General features: G+C 34.6%; 1 protein-coding gene and 1 long non-coding RNA gene across 3 annotated transcripts in view; one reads left to right on the top strand and one right to left on the bottom strand.

Moving 5' to 3' along the window:
• Positions 1 to 17,802, bottom strand: part of LOC146994229 (uncharacterized) — a 118,985-nt gene that overhangs the window by 65,043 nt on the left and 36,140 nt on the right. The gene's annotated exons all lie outside the window — the stretch shown is intronic.
• LOC118200227 (uncharacterized) overlaps positions 1 to 17,802 on the top strand; it is a 39,898-nt gene that overhangs the window by 16,256 nt on the left and 5,840 nt on the right. Inside the window, exons 2-5 of the mRNA XM_035372165.2 lie at positions 2,880 to 3,003; positions 9,272 to 9,695; positions 13,266 to 13,465; positions 16,550 to 16,790. Of these exons, the coding sequence (XP_035228056.1) occupies positions 2,880 to 3,003; positions 9,272 to 9,695; positions 13,266 to 13,465; positions 16,550 to 16,790 (989 nt within the window). The remainder of the gene's footprint in view (positions 1 to 2,879; positions 3,004 to 9,271; positions 9,696 to 13,265; positions 13,466 to 16,549; positions 16,791 to 17,802) is intronic.

The raw sequence follows: 17,802 nt of genomic DNA, 5'->3' as shown, positions 1-17,802 counted from the left end.
GCAAAAGTATTTATAATTATTTATTTTGTGAATATGTTTTGTTGTAATAAAAAATGTGATACGTATTCTATAACTTACTCTTGTATGAACATCTGTGAAAATTTTTACGGGTTCTAGAATACTTGACGGAATTTGTGGTCAGTTTGCTCGTGGCCATACTCTAAAATTGATGTCTTTGCGGAATTTCCTCGCCTTTCTTTTATATTTTGCCATTCATTTTCGTCTTCTATTGAATTTCCACTTGCATTCTCAACAACACTGATTTTTTGTTTTTCCGACTTTCCTGACACTGGCAGTAGTGTCAGGATTAAAATCTCTTGCATTATCTTTAGGTAAATTCTCTTTGAATTATTTTAACCAAAATTGTCTTAACATTTATTTAAGTTTTAATTCTCACTATAATTTGTTTTATTCATACTTGAAAGAAAACCAAGTTATTGAAAAAAAAAAAAAAAAAAAAAAAAAAAAAAAAAAAAAACAGTTCTTCAAAGAAAACCAAATAACAATTAGGTTCTAAGATTACGGAACTGACATATATTACATATTGTTAAGTTATTTTCTGACGTTAGTACGGGGTTACGTTGTTACTGTGACAGTTGTTACGTTCGTACGGGGGTTCGTGTGGATTTGGAGTGGATAACGACGACCACACTTGATGGAATGTCCAAACACACTATATTTAGCCAATATTAATCAGGATGTAAGGATTATGTTAATTTTACTAACAGTTAAATTGTAAGTTAAAGTTCCTTTCCCGCCCAATTCTTAACTTCAACTTACTACTTCCGGTCAGAACGTAGTTTTAGAATCACTCTGAATACATAATGAGAAAGAGCGGTATTTAAACAGCGAAGTTCTACTTACTCAGTTACAGAAAATCAGAGTTTCTGATTTGCGTGCATCTGGCTTTTTGGCTACTCTCTCTCAAAGCTGTTATTACGGTCGGCCGTACTGAGGCCCTTGGTAGTCAAATAGACTTAAGGGGCCAACTCGGTTAGAATCTTGATAGCTTCGGCTATATCTCTTTTTTTTTAGTTTAAAATTAGCTTTAGTTTATTTCTTAGTCTCTTAAGTTCAAGCTCAAGTGTCGGTTTTTATTGTACACTCCAAGACGAAATTTTTTTAAATCTTATTTGAATAATTAAGGGTTAGTTACCCTTCCATCTTGCTATTTCTTGTCACACGAACTTAAGCGATTATTCGCTTAGCAGTTCTTAAGATTCTTCACTTTCTACAGTAACTGAGAAATACACAAGTGAGAATCCCACAAGGACAGCTCCAAAGTCACGTTTTACAGTCTTCGAAGAACTACTATACATACACTGACACAATCAGCGATGCAGCCTTCACACTATCAGGCTATAACGGTGAAGAAAGCTTCACTGCAAAGCACAGAGTATAGCTCTAGACTCTGCTTGGTCGTTCTCATATCTCCACGTACTCTCGAGACTCTCCACGCAACAACTCGCGATGCCCTCGACGAGACACAGAGCACAGCTCCCGACTCTTTGGTTCGGTCGTTTCCGGAGTTCAACACACTCTCTCGACGATGCACTAACCGCTATACACTAAGAGACTCCTTCGGTGCACTCGACGACCCACTCGGCACTCCCAGCCCGGCTGTCAACTCGATCCTTCGCAGGAACTGACTATCTCGCACTGACTCTCCGCGTACCAGCAGGGCTTATATAGTTTTCGGCTTGTGTTCTGGAACATTCTGGCCTAAATCTGTAAGAATTCGTTCCAGAAGGTTCTCTATCCGTCCATGGCATATCGCCAATTTTGTCGGCAAACGGCGCTTTCTAGCCAAATGTGGCAACTCTGCCTTCCCTTGTCATTTTATGGCAACAATCACAGTCCGATACCTGAAATCTGAAATCACAAACAGAGGCACCTAGCATGAAGCTATTTTCCCCCTCATCCCATCGTATCATATCGACCAGTTCTCTGTTAAAGGAGTTAAGTGCTAAAACGCATCACGTAAAGGGGAAAGATACAGTTAAAAAAAATCATTCACAGTAATCACCGTAAATAAATACTTAAAATAGTCCTCTGGAAAGTTCATCAGGAAAATAAAATATTAAAAGGTCCTCAGAAAATTGTGACGAATGGTTTTAAACGTAAATGTCCACAGCAGAAGTGTAAAACGTTTATACAAAAACTTTTAAAACTGCGCTTCCAGCTGTATTCGAACTCAAGTTGTGCTGATCAACAGTTCGAGGCGCTGTTTCTCTAGCCTCTGTTTGCTTTATTCGGTAAAGTTATCATTGTTAAGCTGTTCAAAGAACTGAACTGGCTCCAATTTTACTCTGATCTTGTCTGTTTAAATGAATTAGCATTTTTGACTTCAACAGCTAGTTCAGTAACCTTCTTCAAAATTTCTCTGCTGCTTTCATTAGTCAAATATTTTAGCCTCTGATCTAGAATATCTTTGTCTGGTCGTTTAGTTGATACATCCCTAAAGGATATTTTTCCCGTGGTTAGAGGAGTCCATAGATTGTAAAAAATTAAATTATTAAGGTAAGTAAAGATGCTGAATAACAATCTTCAAATAAAAATCTTCAAGTAAAAACAACAAGTAAAAATGCTGAATAACAATCTTCTCTTGCTCGGAAATTATTTTTGAAAATAGTTTTTTTCGCTTCAGTTCATTATTATTTTTCTATTTATTTCACGAATCAAATTTACAACTAAATTTAATTTTTGTTGAACTGATATTAATATCTGAGGAACAATCATAATTAAAGAATGAATTTCATAGGAACTGTAGTTTTAATTTATGATTTTCAGTTTTTAACAGGAAGCAGTTGTTTTATACATTACTACAATTCTAAAAGTTACACTCAAAAAATGTTAATTAGAACGTTTTGGTTTTGCAGAAAGAAATCAAGTTTTTAATTTTAATATGGATGTCTATCAAAATGGTTTTCTGTTTGCAAATGGACTTTTCTGGAAAGCCAAAAGAATCTCTTTGCGACATCGGTTGTAAATGCCCATCAGAAGGTAAGTTGTTAATAATTTGTTTATTTTTCTATTCTATATTTAAAACAATGATTTTAAACTCTATGTATTACTTTTGATTTAGTATTATATGTTACAATAAGACGGGAAAACACATTTACTTCTTACTTTGAATTCAAAGGAATTTCTTTTTTTAAGTACACTGAAGTTGTAATTTTAATAAAAAAGAATTTAATAAAAAAATGAATATTTTTAAAAACTCAAATTCAAATTTTGAGTTGTCCAAAATATAATTAAATGTATTTTTTCGACACTTCTGTTTCGTGAAACTTTCAAATTTCATTCTTAAATAATTTAGCGTTTATATTGTTAATATTATTGCGTTCTACTGGTTCATGGATTTGGAATGATTGTTGACAACACTTGATGAAGAATCAAAACACAATTTATTCGTCAGTATTACACAGAAGAGTTCCAAAGACACGTTTACAGTCGTGGAAAAACTATGTTGAAACAATCGTCAACACAGCCTTCAGGCTATCACGCTGTAACGGTGAAGACAGCTTCACGGCAAAGCATTAAAGTATAATTACCGATTCCGTCGATCGCTCTCAAGCTAATCTCTGAATTCAAAGCAGTACTACTGAACTCAACACACTCAAGATACTCTTAGCGATAAACTACTACTACGCGTGCAGCCAGGGTATTTATAGCTTTTGACCTGCCTTCGAGAACATTCTCGGATACACAGGTAAGGATTCGTTCTAGAATGTTCTCGCTCCGTCTATGGCATATTGTTAGTTTTGTCGCGAAATGGGCAATTTCGCACCCACGGGGCAACCCTGCCACTCCTTGCCACTTTTTGGCAACCCTAAACCAGCTTTGTGGGGAAGCTATCTTACCGCAGCTGTGCATTTCGCAACAATATTTATAAACATTATAAGGTATTTCTCCCGCATTCCTAGCGTGCCTTCGTGGTGTAGTGGTCAGCACACTGAGCCGGTATTTTAGAGGTTCGTGTTTCGATTCCCGGCGAAGACGGTTGCTAATTTTTCATCGTGCTTGCTTCCCAAAAAAGATCCTAATGTCTCTACGACATAATGAGCAACACTCTTGGAAATGCAACATAAATCTTTCAAAAACACTTTTGAGTTACAGTGCTTTTGGCATACTTATAAGTTTGCAATGTTTTTAATGCAACACGAAAGAGTATTTAAACAAATGCTATTGCAGTGAAATTTAAATGTACAAAGCACTGCGAAGTGTAACTCTAAATGGAAACGAATGTCTTAACGACGACAACCTCTTTAAAACGATTGCCTTTGAAAAAGATCCCTCTTTCTAAGAACATAAATGTAAATATCTCACCGAGACGGATAGATTTTCAGTGTTTTAACGATTTGGGTATTTTGTGTACACCTCTCTCGACGATGCACTAACCGCTATACACTAAGCACCAAAAAAAAAAAAAAAAAAAAAAAAAAGAGAGAGAGAGACACTTCTATATATCCCGTTCTACTAGGACAATTGACGAAATTTAATTTGCATTTTCCTTGTGTCGAAAGCTCGACTTATGATATAACGGGATTTAACGGAAGTTTCTCGCCACCGCAAATATCGTCTCCGCAAACAGTTCACGTTGGTGTGTATTTTGTGAAACAATTTTTAGCACTTGAAAGAAAGAGACTTGCTTTAGAACACTGTGTTGCGAAATTTGTAAAAACTATCGTTATCATTACGATTATCATTAAGTACATAGTGTCTGAAATGGAGCTATCACGCTACCGGATTAGAACAATAATATATTTCCAGTTCTGTAGCAAAAAGTCAGTAACGGAATGTGACCAAATCATGTGCTCAGCTTGAGGTACTAATGTTGTATCATATGACACTGTGAAGGTTTAGTATCGAAAGTTCAAAAACAAGGACTGTGATATTCAAGAAGCAGAGCGCTCTGGTCGGCCTTCTCCGCCGAAAAAGTAAGTACAGTAAGACCCCGCTTAACGCTGTTTCGTTTAGCCCTGTTTCGGTTTAGCGCTCTTTTATTTCAACCCGGGGATTCCACGAAATCGCTCGCAGCATACGGGGATTCCCAGAAATATTATGCAGCGATAGGTTTCAAATACATATCCGAAAGAGTCTACTTGTATTTCTTGTTTGGTGCGGTATTGTACAGACATATTTTGAAGGGGTAAATGTGGAAGATGTCGAAGAAATAATTCAAGAAGCAGCGACTAGTCTTTCTAATGATGAGCTCAAGGAATCAACTGAACAAGAAGAAAACAAAAATGTTGACAGCAGTGATTCAGAAGAAGAGCAAAAAGAACTTTCGATGGCGTTTGTAAAAAGGAGTTTGTCTACCATAACTGAAATAATGGATCAATTCATTGAAAATGATCCGAATTCTGACAGGAGCTCAAAAGTAAGGCGTGGTGTTAGAGATGCTCTATCCGTTTATGAAGAACTTTTAAGAGAACAACGCAAAAGAAAAAGGCAAACAACATTAGATGCTTTTGTCACAAAAAGGCAGAACACTGAAAACGCGGAAGGCTAACTAAATATGACTGACTGAGAATTTTAATTTTTTTTTTTTTTTTTTTTTTTTTTTTTTTTTTAAGAATATTCGTTTTGTTATTTATATTTTGTTTTTATTTTTGCAAGAAATAATAATGTGGTATTAATTTGGGCTTTAAGAAATAAATGTTTGGTTTTATTTTTATTAAAAAAACATACTTTTTAAATTTAATACCTAACCAATTTCCTAGCCATCTTCCCCTAACCCCAATATTTACATGTAAAGATAGCCTCGTTTAGCGCTGTTTCGCATTACGCTCTACTTTGATGGAACGTATCCCCGGCGTTAAGCGGGGTCTTACTGTATACAGAAGCAAGTGTATTTAACATTGAGCAAATGGCTATCTCGCTAAATTGGCGAGATATCGCCAAGCTAGCAACGATTTTTGGCGACTAATTTTTGTCGCCAAATAATGCGAAAAATCCTCAAAAGTCGCCAAAAGCCAATCATTTGGCGAAATTTTTGTTTGGTCCCAGTATAACTGTAGTGGATATTCATAACTGAACAACTGCGATTGATGTTTTGGGTAACTCTAACTGTATTCGGCCCTCATATCCTTTCCAGTAATTGCGAGAAGCAGAAGGTACTAGCAATATCTTGCGGCCGGGTGAAAACTATCCAAGGCCGGAGAGAGCATTTGCTCTCAGTTGTTGTTGCCAGTTGTTAGCTCAGCTTGAGTCCGGAGTACAGAGATTAGATGCGCTTTGCAATACGAATGTGATTTGACGAACCCGCAACAGGCAACAATATTTTTAATAATAAAAATAAGAATAACACATAGCAAAATAAATTGAGAAAGCTTACAAGATATGTCTTTAATTCCCAAAATTATTCACAGAACAAATTATAAAACGCTATTCAGCTAACTTCCTCTGAGCCGATAACTTAAGGACAGACTTGTTCTGGCTCCCAGAGCCGCATTTATTAATGTAGCACCAGTTTTGTAAAATAACATGGAAGCTTTGCGAAAAATCTGTTTTTCGAATCTTCAAAATGAACACGATGAAAATCAAAAATCTGTTTTTCGAATCTTCCAGAAACTTAGCGAATTGGAAGAAATCGTCAAATATCGCCAACGTGGCAACAACATTTTCCCCCAAAATCCGTATAGAGAGTCGTTGCGCGTATCTCATGTTCTAGTTGAGCTATTTTTAGAACTTAAATATTGTTGAACTCTCGACATCCTGGTGGGAAAGTGGTTAGTGTCTCTGACTGCCGTGCTCAACGGCCCGGGTTCCAATCCGGAAAAGGCCATGGATGTAGCTTGTCCCTCCTTTCATGGGAGGCAACAATGGCCCACCTGTTATGTGCCTCCATAATAAAGTGGCCATCCTTTTCGGCCTTACTAGTGGCCAACGCCTTTAACGGCTAGTGCTCGGCATTGGAAAAAATACATTATTAAACTCAGAATTGAAACATCTATAATTCTGTACCTGGAATAAACACTTGCATACAAAATATGTGACCGCAGTTTCAGAATTACACGCAAAACAAGCCTTAAAATTACGACCTAAAAGCAATACATATAAAACAATACGCAATATTAAAACGGCAAAAATAACAATATAATTAAAAAGAATTTAAATACTTCAAAAAATTACAACAGTATTAAATACTAACGTAAACCGCTGATAATAATAATCACTAAACATTGTTTCAAAACTAAAAAAAAAAAATAAGTGCTATTTTACGATTCTAAAATTTGTTTTTCTCTAGTACAGCTTTTGGATTTCAGCAGAAATAATGTCTCACATTAAGTAGCTTAGTAAAACACATGTAACGTAGTAAAATAATTTTAAATATATATAATAAGTAATATATATTATGGTAAAATAAATTCAAGTAATATAAATAAAACTAAATTATGTAATTAGGAAGCTATAAAGTTCTAACTAAATTGCTTGTTCTTGGCAACTAGAAAGTGTGTAGCGACTAATTGCTTACTTCTAAGGCCGTAAGGATAAATCCAAAGAAGGGGTAAATTATCCTTTTATTTTACTAAAGAATATTTACAGTCTCCACTTGGGCTTTACATTAAGATAAAAAGTAAGAAACTAATCTAACGCTAACTAACTAAAAACTAGCCGAAGCTGCACAAAAATAACTTGTCCCTTTCTTAAAGCTCACCAACGAAATAACTTGCCCCTTACTTAAAGCTCACCAACGAAATCACTTGCCCCTTACTTAAAGCTCACCAACGAAATAACTTGTTCCTTTCTTAAAGCTCACCAACGAAATCACTTGCCCCTTACTTAAAGCTCACCAACGAAATCACTTGCCCCTTTCTTAAAGCTCACCAACGAAATAACTTGCCCCTTTCTTAAAGCTCACCAACGAAATCACTTGCCCCTTTCTTAAAGCTCACCAACGAAATCACTTGCCCCTTTCTTAAAGCTCACCAACGAAATAACTTGCCCCTTACTTAAAGCTCACCAACGAAATAACTTGTCCCTTACTTAAAGCTCACAAACGAAATAACTTGTCCCTTACTTAAAGCTCACCAACGAAATGACTTGCCCCTTTCTTAAAGCTCACCAACGAAATCACTTGCCCCTTTCTTAAAGCTCACCAACGAAATAACTTGTCCCTTACTTAAAGCTCACCAACGAAATAACTTGTCCCTTACTTAAAGCTCACCAACGAAATAACTTGCCCCTTTCTTAAAGCTCACCAACGAAATAACTTGCCCCTTACTTAAAGCTCACCAATGAAATCACTTGCCCCTTACTTAAAGCTCACCAACGAAATAACTTGTTCCTTACTTAACGCTCACCAACGAAATAACTTGCCCCTTACTTAAAGCTCACCAACGAAATAACTTGCCCCTTTCTTAAAGCTCACCAACGAAATAACTTGCCCCTTTCTTAAAGCTCACCAACGAAATCACTTGCCCCTTTCTTAAAGCTCACCAACGAAATCACTTGCCCCTTTCTTAAAGTTCACCAACAAAATCACTTGCCCCTTTCTTAAAGCTCACCAACGAAATAACTTGCCCCTTACTTAAAGCTCACCAACGAAATAACGTGTCCCTTACTTAAAGCTCACCAACGAAATAACTATTCCCTTACTTAAAGCTCACCAACGAAATAACTTGCCCCTTACTTAAAGCTCACCAACGAATATTAACAGGCATGTAACTATACGGCCGAAAATAGTAAGATTTGGCTTAAATCAACGACATGGCCAAAATGCAGACCATGCTGAACTTTTAAGTTCTTCTATGGAAGCCGTCCGATTGCTGTTGCCGCCGCGTATAGCTTCCAAAGCTGCAAGCTGTATACCGACTATCTTCACTTGGTTGCTTCATGTAGCGATGCAGGGACAGAAATGCGTCAGGCCTGGAGTCAAGATATAATATATTTCGTGGAAGCGATCGAGACTTCAATTTAAATACTGGTTCTACGTCATTTACATAAAACGCGATCCTGAAAACTCATTCTAGTAGAGAATCATGTGCGGGAAGCAAGAGAATAAAGGAAAGCTCTTCAAAATTAAAAAGAACTCTTAGGACTCTTTAGGGTCTAAACACTATTCATTTTCAGCAAGGCAAGCGGAAAAATTTAACTAACAGAAATAAAATAAGTGTGCATAGTAATTATTTGACTGAAACGCAATCAAGGGTTGGAATTCAGTTGTTTTGCAAAATATTAATTTATTAAAAATAGATTAAAAATTAGATTTCTACATGTCAGTTTTTGTATGCTTTTAGGATATAGTTTTTACCTTTTCTTTCAGGTCAGAGTGTTATGTTTTTAGACTGCATCAACAAAGACATATCTAAACTTCCCAGTTCTGTCCAGCTTAATGGGTCAATAACAAGCCTAAGTTTCCGAAATAACCGCATCGAACACTTGGACACGAATACTTTTTCTAAAGCGGACAGCACTGAGGAACTAGACCTCTCCTTTAACCATATTTTGAAGATCGACAATTTCACTTTCGTCCCTTTCAAATCTTTGCTTATATTGAGGATATCCAACAATCTTCTGCCGGATTTAGAACCTGGGTTATTTGATGGATTGTCCAATTTGAAGACGCTAGAAGTTGGACACAACGCTATTCAACGAATTTCTCCTTCAAGTTTCCGACCGACTTCCAAACTTCAAGAATTACGTCTACATCACAATCCCATTTTTGAACTTCCGGAAGATTTACTTCAGTAATTTTTTCAATTATATTATCATTTAGAAATACCTACTTGTGTTTGTCTGAGTTATCCTTTTGCAGGTTTAAATAGAAATAAGGTTAACAGTGGGGTAGCCATATATAACGCTTAGAAGAAGATAGTATCATTTTGCATCTGTAGCCAGAAAATTTCGTTTATTAAAAAAATTTCTGTTTTATTTATATTTTTATAAATGTTTCAAAATAAGTTTAAAATTTTGGTCAATTATAATTTGAAAACAAACTTGTGTAAGCAGTAAAAGTCACGGTCCCAGAGATTCGCTTATAGAAGTCAACAAAGAGGGTTAAAGTATTTGTAGTGTCTTTTCTCTAAATTAGCTTGGAGTTTTGTAACGTGGCGCAAGTGCTTTTACTATCCATACATGAAAAACCCGGAATAAAAAAAACCTATTTTAATACATATAAATAAAAAAACTTAATTGCACAGAATTTACCTTGTCTGACGTTATTTTTCTCGAGTTTACTACTGCATTTCTGTGACGAGTTTCAACTCGTATGCGCAGAATATTCGTGGAAAATGTCTGCATAATAGCTCTTCTTGAAATCTAAAGTAATATTACCTAATCATCCTTGAAATGGCCCATCCGTAGAGCAGCGGTAAAGTAGCTGAACACTGATACTTCGGTCCGAAGCTCCAATCCCATCCCGCAAACGGGCTGGCTGCGCGGGCATTTTTGCATGGATTGTAAGTGTATACAAGCCAGTTCCCCTTAAATTGTTCTCTACGAAGTCATCCCTCCCCTTAAGCAGATAGCCCTCGAGGCTTTGCAGTAATCACGTAAACCAAACCAAATAATCTTCGAAATAAATCAATTGGAACACACACATACTTTCTCCAGAGCTCGAAGCAGGCCTATGTTAGTATTTGTCATAATCTATTTTCGCTTCGTTGAGAATAATTTGAATTGTCTGAAAAAAATTGATCTAACGAAGAGAAACAAGTGAAGTCAAGGAGTGAGAAATCCAGTAAATCCTCTGGTTCTGTCTGGAGATACAAATACAGTGTTGCCACCGCTCGCTTTGAAATCGCTGAATCTTTTAATACAAATTCGTTAAAATTTTACAGAATATGAAATAGGTAATAAAAAAATTCAAAATTAGGGCTTCCAGGTGCCTATATTCGGGTGGAGGACTATGTTATTCAAAATTTGATGGCTCCAAGTTCCGTCGTTTTTTTCACAATGCGAGAATCATGCGTACATTCGTGCAAATTCTTCATTATTTAATTACTTTAAATATAGTACAGGGCGATAATATTTGGTGGCAACAGTTTGGAAAATGATTCAACGCTGTTAGTGATTCGACGCAAAATGCCGTTTCGAAACTTCTGAATTAACGCCGATTTATGATAAAAATGCCTTCCTTCCAAATGTAAAAACTTTACACCGCTTTACAATTTGTTGCTGCGAATAGTTGAGGAAATGTATTCAAGTGACCTTCGAGCCATCTATGAACTTTAGGAGTTTTAAAAAATAAATATTTTATTCTATATTCCAATCAAAACAAAAAAAAATCGTAACAAACGACTATATTCAAAATACCAAATTTTTATCTCAAAACTTTAACGAGAAATATTAAATGAAAATTCAATTTTATAAATTATGAACGACCTTCTGTATATAAGTCTTTGAAATGGTTCTGCAATGAATTATTCCCATTTGCTTTGGGTTTGTTTAGTTTAATATATTGTATATATACTATAATGTTCTGTGAACAAAATTAATAGCATATGGATAATATGTCTTTGTTTCAGGCTGACTAAAATTATTGTACTTTTATATTGACGCCATTTTTGTATTATAAAATTATAGTTAAATTGATTATGCTTAGCAACTAGAATACTTGACAAGTGTAGCAACTATTCGCTGATCTTATGAAAACTACAACAACAAAGTAAAAGAAGGGTTAAGATTTACTTTTATTTTAACACAAGAAATAGTTTACAGTAGGCCCCTCTGGGGATTAAAATAAGCCTTCCCTTGGGCTTGAACTTAAGATAGAAAATAACGAACTAAACTAATTCTAACTAAAACGTAGCCGAAGCTGTACATAAATAACTAACCGATTTGGCCCTTATTTAGACCTCACCGGCGAATACTAACAGCCATGCAATAATGCGGCCGAACTGTTAATGCTGGCTTAAAGCAATTATCACTTCCGCAGAAGGCAGAATAAGCTCAACTGAGAACTTCTGAGGTCTTCTGCGGAAGTGATACTTTGATACTGCCGAACTAGTAAGGCTGACTTAAAGCAACTATCATTTCTGTAGAAGGCAGAACACGCTCAACTGAGAACTTCTGAGCTCTTCTGAAGTGATACGTTGATACTGAAGAACTAGTAAGGCTGACTTAAAGCAACTATCATTTCCGCAGAAGGCAGAACACGCTGAACTGAGAACTTCTGAGCTCTTCTGCGGAAGTGATACTTTGATACTTAGTCGGTATACTGGCTTGCCAGCAGGTGATAGTGTTCCTACTGTATTGAAAGAGTTCCATGAGGACCTGACCTGTGATGCGAACGAAAAAAAATTCTCCATAAGAGATAAGTGTCTGACGGGAAGAGGACAGATTGAAGCGGTTTGCTTGTAAATTGAAAACCGGGAAGAGTCTGGAGACTGTTTGGTGTCGATGCTTGTAGTCTCTCAGAATTTGACCATTTGCAAAAACGCAACATCAAACTGAGTATTAAAAGCACTAGGGAATTCTGCGGAAGTAAACTAAACTTCCCGTTAAATACTGGTTCTATTTTATTTTCATACAAAGCGATACTGAAAACTGATTCTGGAGGGAGATGTAGGTGGGAAAAAAGAGAATAAAGGAAAGGGTTTCAAAAATAAAAAATAACCATTAGGAAATTAAGTTGTAAGGATTATGTAAATTTTATTAACAGTTAAATTTTAAGTTCCTTTCCTGTCAAATTCTTAACTTCAACTTACTACTTCCAGCCAGAACGTAGCTTTGGAATCACTCTGAATACTTAATGAGGAGGAGCGGTATTTAAACCGTGAAGTCTACTTGCAGAGTTAGAGAGAATCACAGTTTCTGATTTGCGCGCGTCTGCCTTTTGGCTACTCTCTCTGTCTCAAAGCTGTTATTACGTTCGGCCGTACTTAGGCCTTTGATAAGCTTCGTGGTCAAGTAGAGTTAAGGGGCCAACTCGATTAGAATCTTGATAGCTTCGGCTATATCTCTTTAGTTTATCTTAGTTTTAGTTTAATTTTTAGTCTCTTAAGTTCAAGCCCAAATGTAGGCTTTGATTGTACCCTCCAAGACGGAATTTTGTTAAATCTTATTGGAATAATAAAGAGTTAGTTACCCTTCCATCTTGTTGTTTCTTGTTACACGAACTTAAGCGATTATTCGCTAACTAGTTTTTAAGATTCGTCACTTTATACAGTAAGTGAGAAATACACTAGTGAGAATCTTACAAAATTGCTTCCTGATAAAAAAAAATTCTTTAGTTTTATAATTATTTCGGAAGAGTATTTTAAGTACTGTCATATTTAAGTTCCTTTCTTGTCATATATCATCTTAATGTTTCTTAGATATCTTCCTCATCTTGAAAAACTTGATCTCCAGGAAACAGGCTTAGTCAGGCTGCCCGACGATCTCCTTACGTTCACTCCTGGTCTTCATTGGTTGTCACTGTCGAATAATGCATTTGAAAATGTTCCAGAAAAAGCTCTCTCCAAAGCACGTCGATTAGAATGTTTAGATTTAAGTGGAAACGACTTCATTGTAATTCGTAAGAAAGTCAACTCGTTTTCTTTAATTATTTTGAATTCTTTCATATAAAATGTATTTTTGTATTTTCTACGTATGTGCGAGAGTAAACCTGGCAACAACGGAAGTGGTCATTATGGTTACAGAATTATTATGGTTACAGAATTTTGTGTTAGAAAATTAGAAGAAAGCTTTCCTGGCTTTGGGACTATCTCGTTCGCTAAGGTAAATTTTAGTTTTTAAAATTGAGTTCGGGGTTTGTTGCGTGACATGCGAAACAAAATCGTCTGCGTTTTATGAGAGAATTCTTTCAATTTGATGCGTTAAGAAAATGAGGTTCCCCTGTGTCTGTGTTTGCGCTGTTCGATCTTCAGAAGCCTTCAAGTTTAGGAAATGATTCCAGGTTTATTTTCGACATGCGAATAAGTACAGTTTTTTGTGTTATTGTAGATGTGTCTAACTTGTAAATATAACTGTAAAAAGAATAGTATTAAATATTCAAATAATACAGAATGGTAATTTTATTTTGCCCTAATTGACTACACATTCTATGTCGAAGCCCACTGCCAGATGATACACAGTCAGGGTGTAAAGAAATAATATCTAGCGATAAGTACATTTTGAGAGTTTTGCTTTACGACAGTATTCAAGCTTTGTTGTAATAACCAAGGAAACAATTACTGATCTCTGCTTGATGTGTATTATAACTTCGGTATTATATCTTATCAAAACATGTAAACGAAAAAAAAAATAATTTCTGTAATCTTAAGACTTAAGACTGGCAACGACCATATAATGATAATACACAAAGCACAATGCAGGCAATATGAAATAATATATCCGGTATTTTGTATTAAATACAACATCTTGAAATAGAATTTGAATTTTCGACAAACATACTTCACCGGTAATTTCACGTTTTTAAAATTTTTAATTTTTCAGTGACCATTAATGGCGACAAACTGCATTGTTACCACAGCTGAAAATTACATATATTTTAGCACATTAAAAATAAAATCCCAGATGTTTTAAAAATCACGTTTCCAAAATCGGTGTCCTTTTCAATCCTAACGACAACTAACTAAACAATAGAGCTTCATAGAAGTCAAAAATGACATCACAGTGATTGGTCCATTTCTACTCTTTTATACTAGACTTGGAACAAAGTTGAAAATTTGAAACATTTAAGCAAAATGCTTTATATTACTTTTGATGGCCTAACGAGATGCTGTTGGCTAGAAACAAATTTCTGTACCGCAAATTAATATAACAAGTTGAGGCGACACATAGTTTGAAAATCACTGCTGCAGATCTTCTTCAAGTGATACGAAGAAATGTTATGCGGTATGAGTCACGTAAGTGATCCCTCTGAAATACATAGGACAATCAAGGAGTATGGAGAATGTCAGTGTTCGTCAACAGACATGTGCAGATTTATCTGTATGTGCAGATTTCTGTAGAAATAGACAATTTTTTCTATAAATGCCTATTGATATTTTATAGTTCTTTGACCAAGACAATTTTTTCTAAAAGTGCCAGATGATATTTCATAATTCTTTGACCAAGACAATTTTTTTCTAAAAGTGACAGATGATATTTCATAATTCTTTGACCAAGACAATTTTTTTCTAAAAGTGCCAGATGATATTTCATAATTCTTTGACCAAGACAATTTTTTTCTAAAAGTGCCAGATGATATTTCATAATTCTTTGACCAAGACAATTTTTTCTAAAAGTGCCAGATGATATTTCATAATTCTTTGAACTAGACAATTTTTCTACAGGTGTCAAATGATATTTGATAATTCTTTGTACTAGGCAATATTTTTCTAAATGTGTCAAAAGACATTTAATAATTCTTTGGATTAGGCATTTTTTCTAAAGGTTCCAAATGATGTTTAATAATTTTTTGAATAAGAAAATTTTTTCCAAAGGTGCCAAATGATTTTTAATAATTCTTTGAACTAGATAATTTTTTCAATTAAGGCACCAAACTAGTAATTTTGTTAATTAAGGCGCAAATGATATTTACAATTTCTTTGACTTAGACATTGTTTCTAAAGGTGCCAAATGATATTTAATAATTCTTGAAATATTTATTGTTTCTAAAGGAGCCAAATGTTATTTTATATTTCTTTGAACTAGACTTTTTTCTAAAGATACCAAATAATATTTAATAAATCTTTGAACTAAAAATTTTTTTCTAAATGTTTCAAATTATATTTAATAATTCTTTGAACTAGAGAATTTTTTCCCTAAAGGTTTCAAATGATATTTAATAATTCTTTGAACTAGAGAATTTTTTCCTTAAAGGTGCCAAATGATATTTAATATTTTGTTGAACTAGACATTTTTTCGTGTGCCAAATCAATCATATATAATAATTCTTTGAATTACACAATTTTTTCCTAAATGTGCAAAATGATATTTAATAATTCTCTGAACTAGACATTTTTTGTAAAGGTGCCAAATGATATTTAATAATTCTTTGGCCTTTCTTCAAGTCACATTTAATTTACAACTTAGTAAATCTTGACAATTATTCTTCCGTTTAGCAATTAATCTAATTATTAATGTTTTAGTTAAATATCATAATTTAATCATATTTCTCTTGTCTTCAAACTGACCCTAAAATTGAATTTGAAATGAATACATTCCTTAAGCTTTCACAAGAACTAAATTAGTTTATCTCCCAATAAACATAATAGGAAATTTGTTGACGTAATTAGCAGCAGCTGAATTTTAAAATTCATATGCTTATTCATGTGTTCGCTAATTGCGTATATATACGTAAATTCACCGGTACTACGTGTATGTACTTACGTGTATGTACGTAAGTTAAATACAGTGAACTTTCAGCGAAATTTCTGAAAATTCCCTGTGTTTTTGACAGTATAAAATATACATCGGTACCGGAAATCACATTTATAAGACGGATTACCGGAAATCACATTTATAAGACAAGATTGTTTGGAATCTTGAAACAAAGAACAAAATTGTCGGGAATCGAAGGTTCTCACTTTAGAGATGATTTTTCCTAACAAGTGTACAAGAGACAACATTTTATTTTTATTTATTTATTTATGATATGTTTTATTTATTTCAGAAAAGGGAGCTTTCCGAGGACTATCGAGTATTTCCGTTTTATATTTGAATAATCTAGAGAGGCTCTCTATAATAGAAAAGGATGCTTTTGCTGGTCTTGTAAAGTTAAAGCATTTCTCCTGCAGCTACAATCCAAAACTAAGTTACTTGGATGCGGAAGCATTTGGAAGTCTGAATTCAACTGTTTCAAGCTACAAGACTCTTCCTCGAGAGCAGTTAAGTCTTCGTCAGAATAACTTGAGGTAAAAAGCAATGCGCCATTATACTCATTTTAACGATTTTGTCTCCAGTAAGCGTTGATATTGTTCGTAATAAATTGAATGCAGATAAAGATAAAGTAAGATAAAAAAGTGAATAAAATTTATGCTTATCACAGCAAACAAAAACAAAATGCTTAAATTTTCTTAGAAGTATTCGTACAATATCGCAATATCTCACAGTAGTTATCTTTTATGCTACCAAAAATTTCAACAGATTTTAATTCAAAACAGAGAAAGCTAATCCGTTTTCATCGTGAATTCTCTACAGTAAACAACAAAGTCATCCAAACAACAACTGAATTGAGATGTTTTCCTCCAACTTTTGTAAGGTTTTTAAATGCACAAGAATATTCTGGTATTTTATCGATTTTTCCAGAAAGCAAAAGCGTACACTTACGAGGTATCTATTTATTAAACGCGCGCGCTCCTGTATTTTTAATTTTTCGGCGTAGTTTTCTCTTCAAGTACGTCTCGTGATGCATGGCACGGGGACTTAAAACAATTTTAATTAAAAATTCTACTAAAATAACAAATTAAATACAAAAGCGGTAGCAATATTGACGCTGATGAATGTTTCGTATATATGCTCTTAATAAACAGGCTGTATGAAGACTAGGAACTAGACATTCGAGAGATAATTCTGTTTCCAAATGAAGAAGCTAACATAGCTAGAACATAGCTTTAACATAGCTAGAACCGAAAGATATTGCTCTAATCCAGGGTTTCTTAAACTTTTTGGTGTGCGAACCCCATAATATTTAAGAAAATTTTGTGGGACCCCTGCCCCCAATGAGCTTTTACTCAAATACGACAAACGCTCGAGTGAAACTTTCAGTTTCTTAACTTGTACTGTAACTTTTATTATTTGCAGTTTTAAGTTATTAACATTTCAATTATAAAAGAATGCGTTTGAACATTTCGTGTTTTCTTTGTCTGTATAGTCTTATCTTTATCTATTTTCAGATACATTACAGGTAACAGATAACGGAACACG

The sequence above is a fragment of the Stegodyphus dumicola genome, chromosome 11 (assembly GCF_044657685.1).
Source record: "Stegodyphus dumicola isolate Sdum_Otavi_A_Nest chromosome 11, ASM4465768v1".
In the NCBI taxonomy this organism is placed as follows: domain Eukaryota; kingdom Metazoa; phylum Arthropoda; class Arachnida; order Araneae; family Eresidae; genus Stegodyphus; species Stegodyphus dumicola.
Note: the sequence above shows the minus strand (reverse complement) of the source record. Positions and strands in the feature narration are given on the sequence as shown.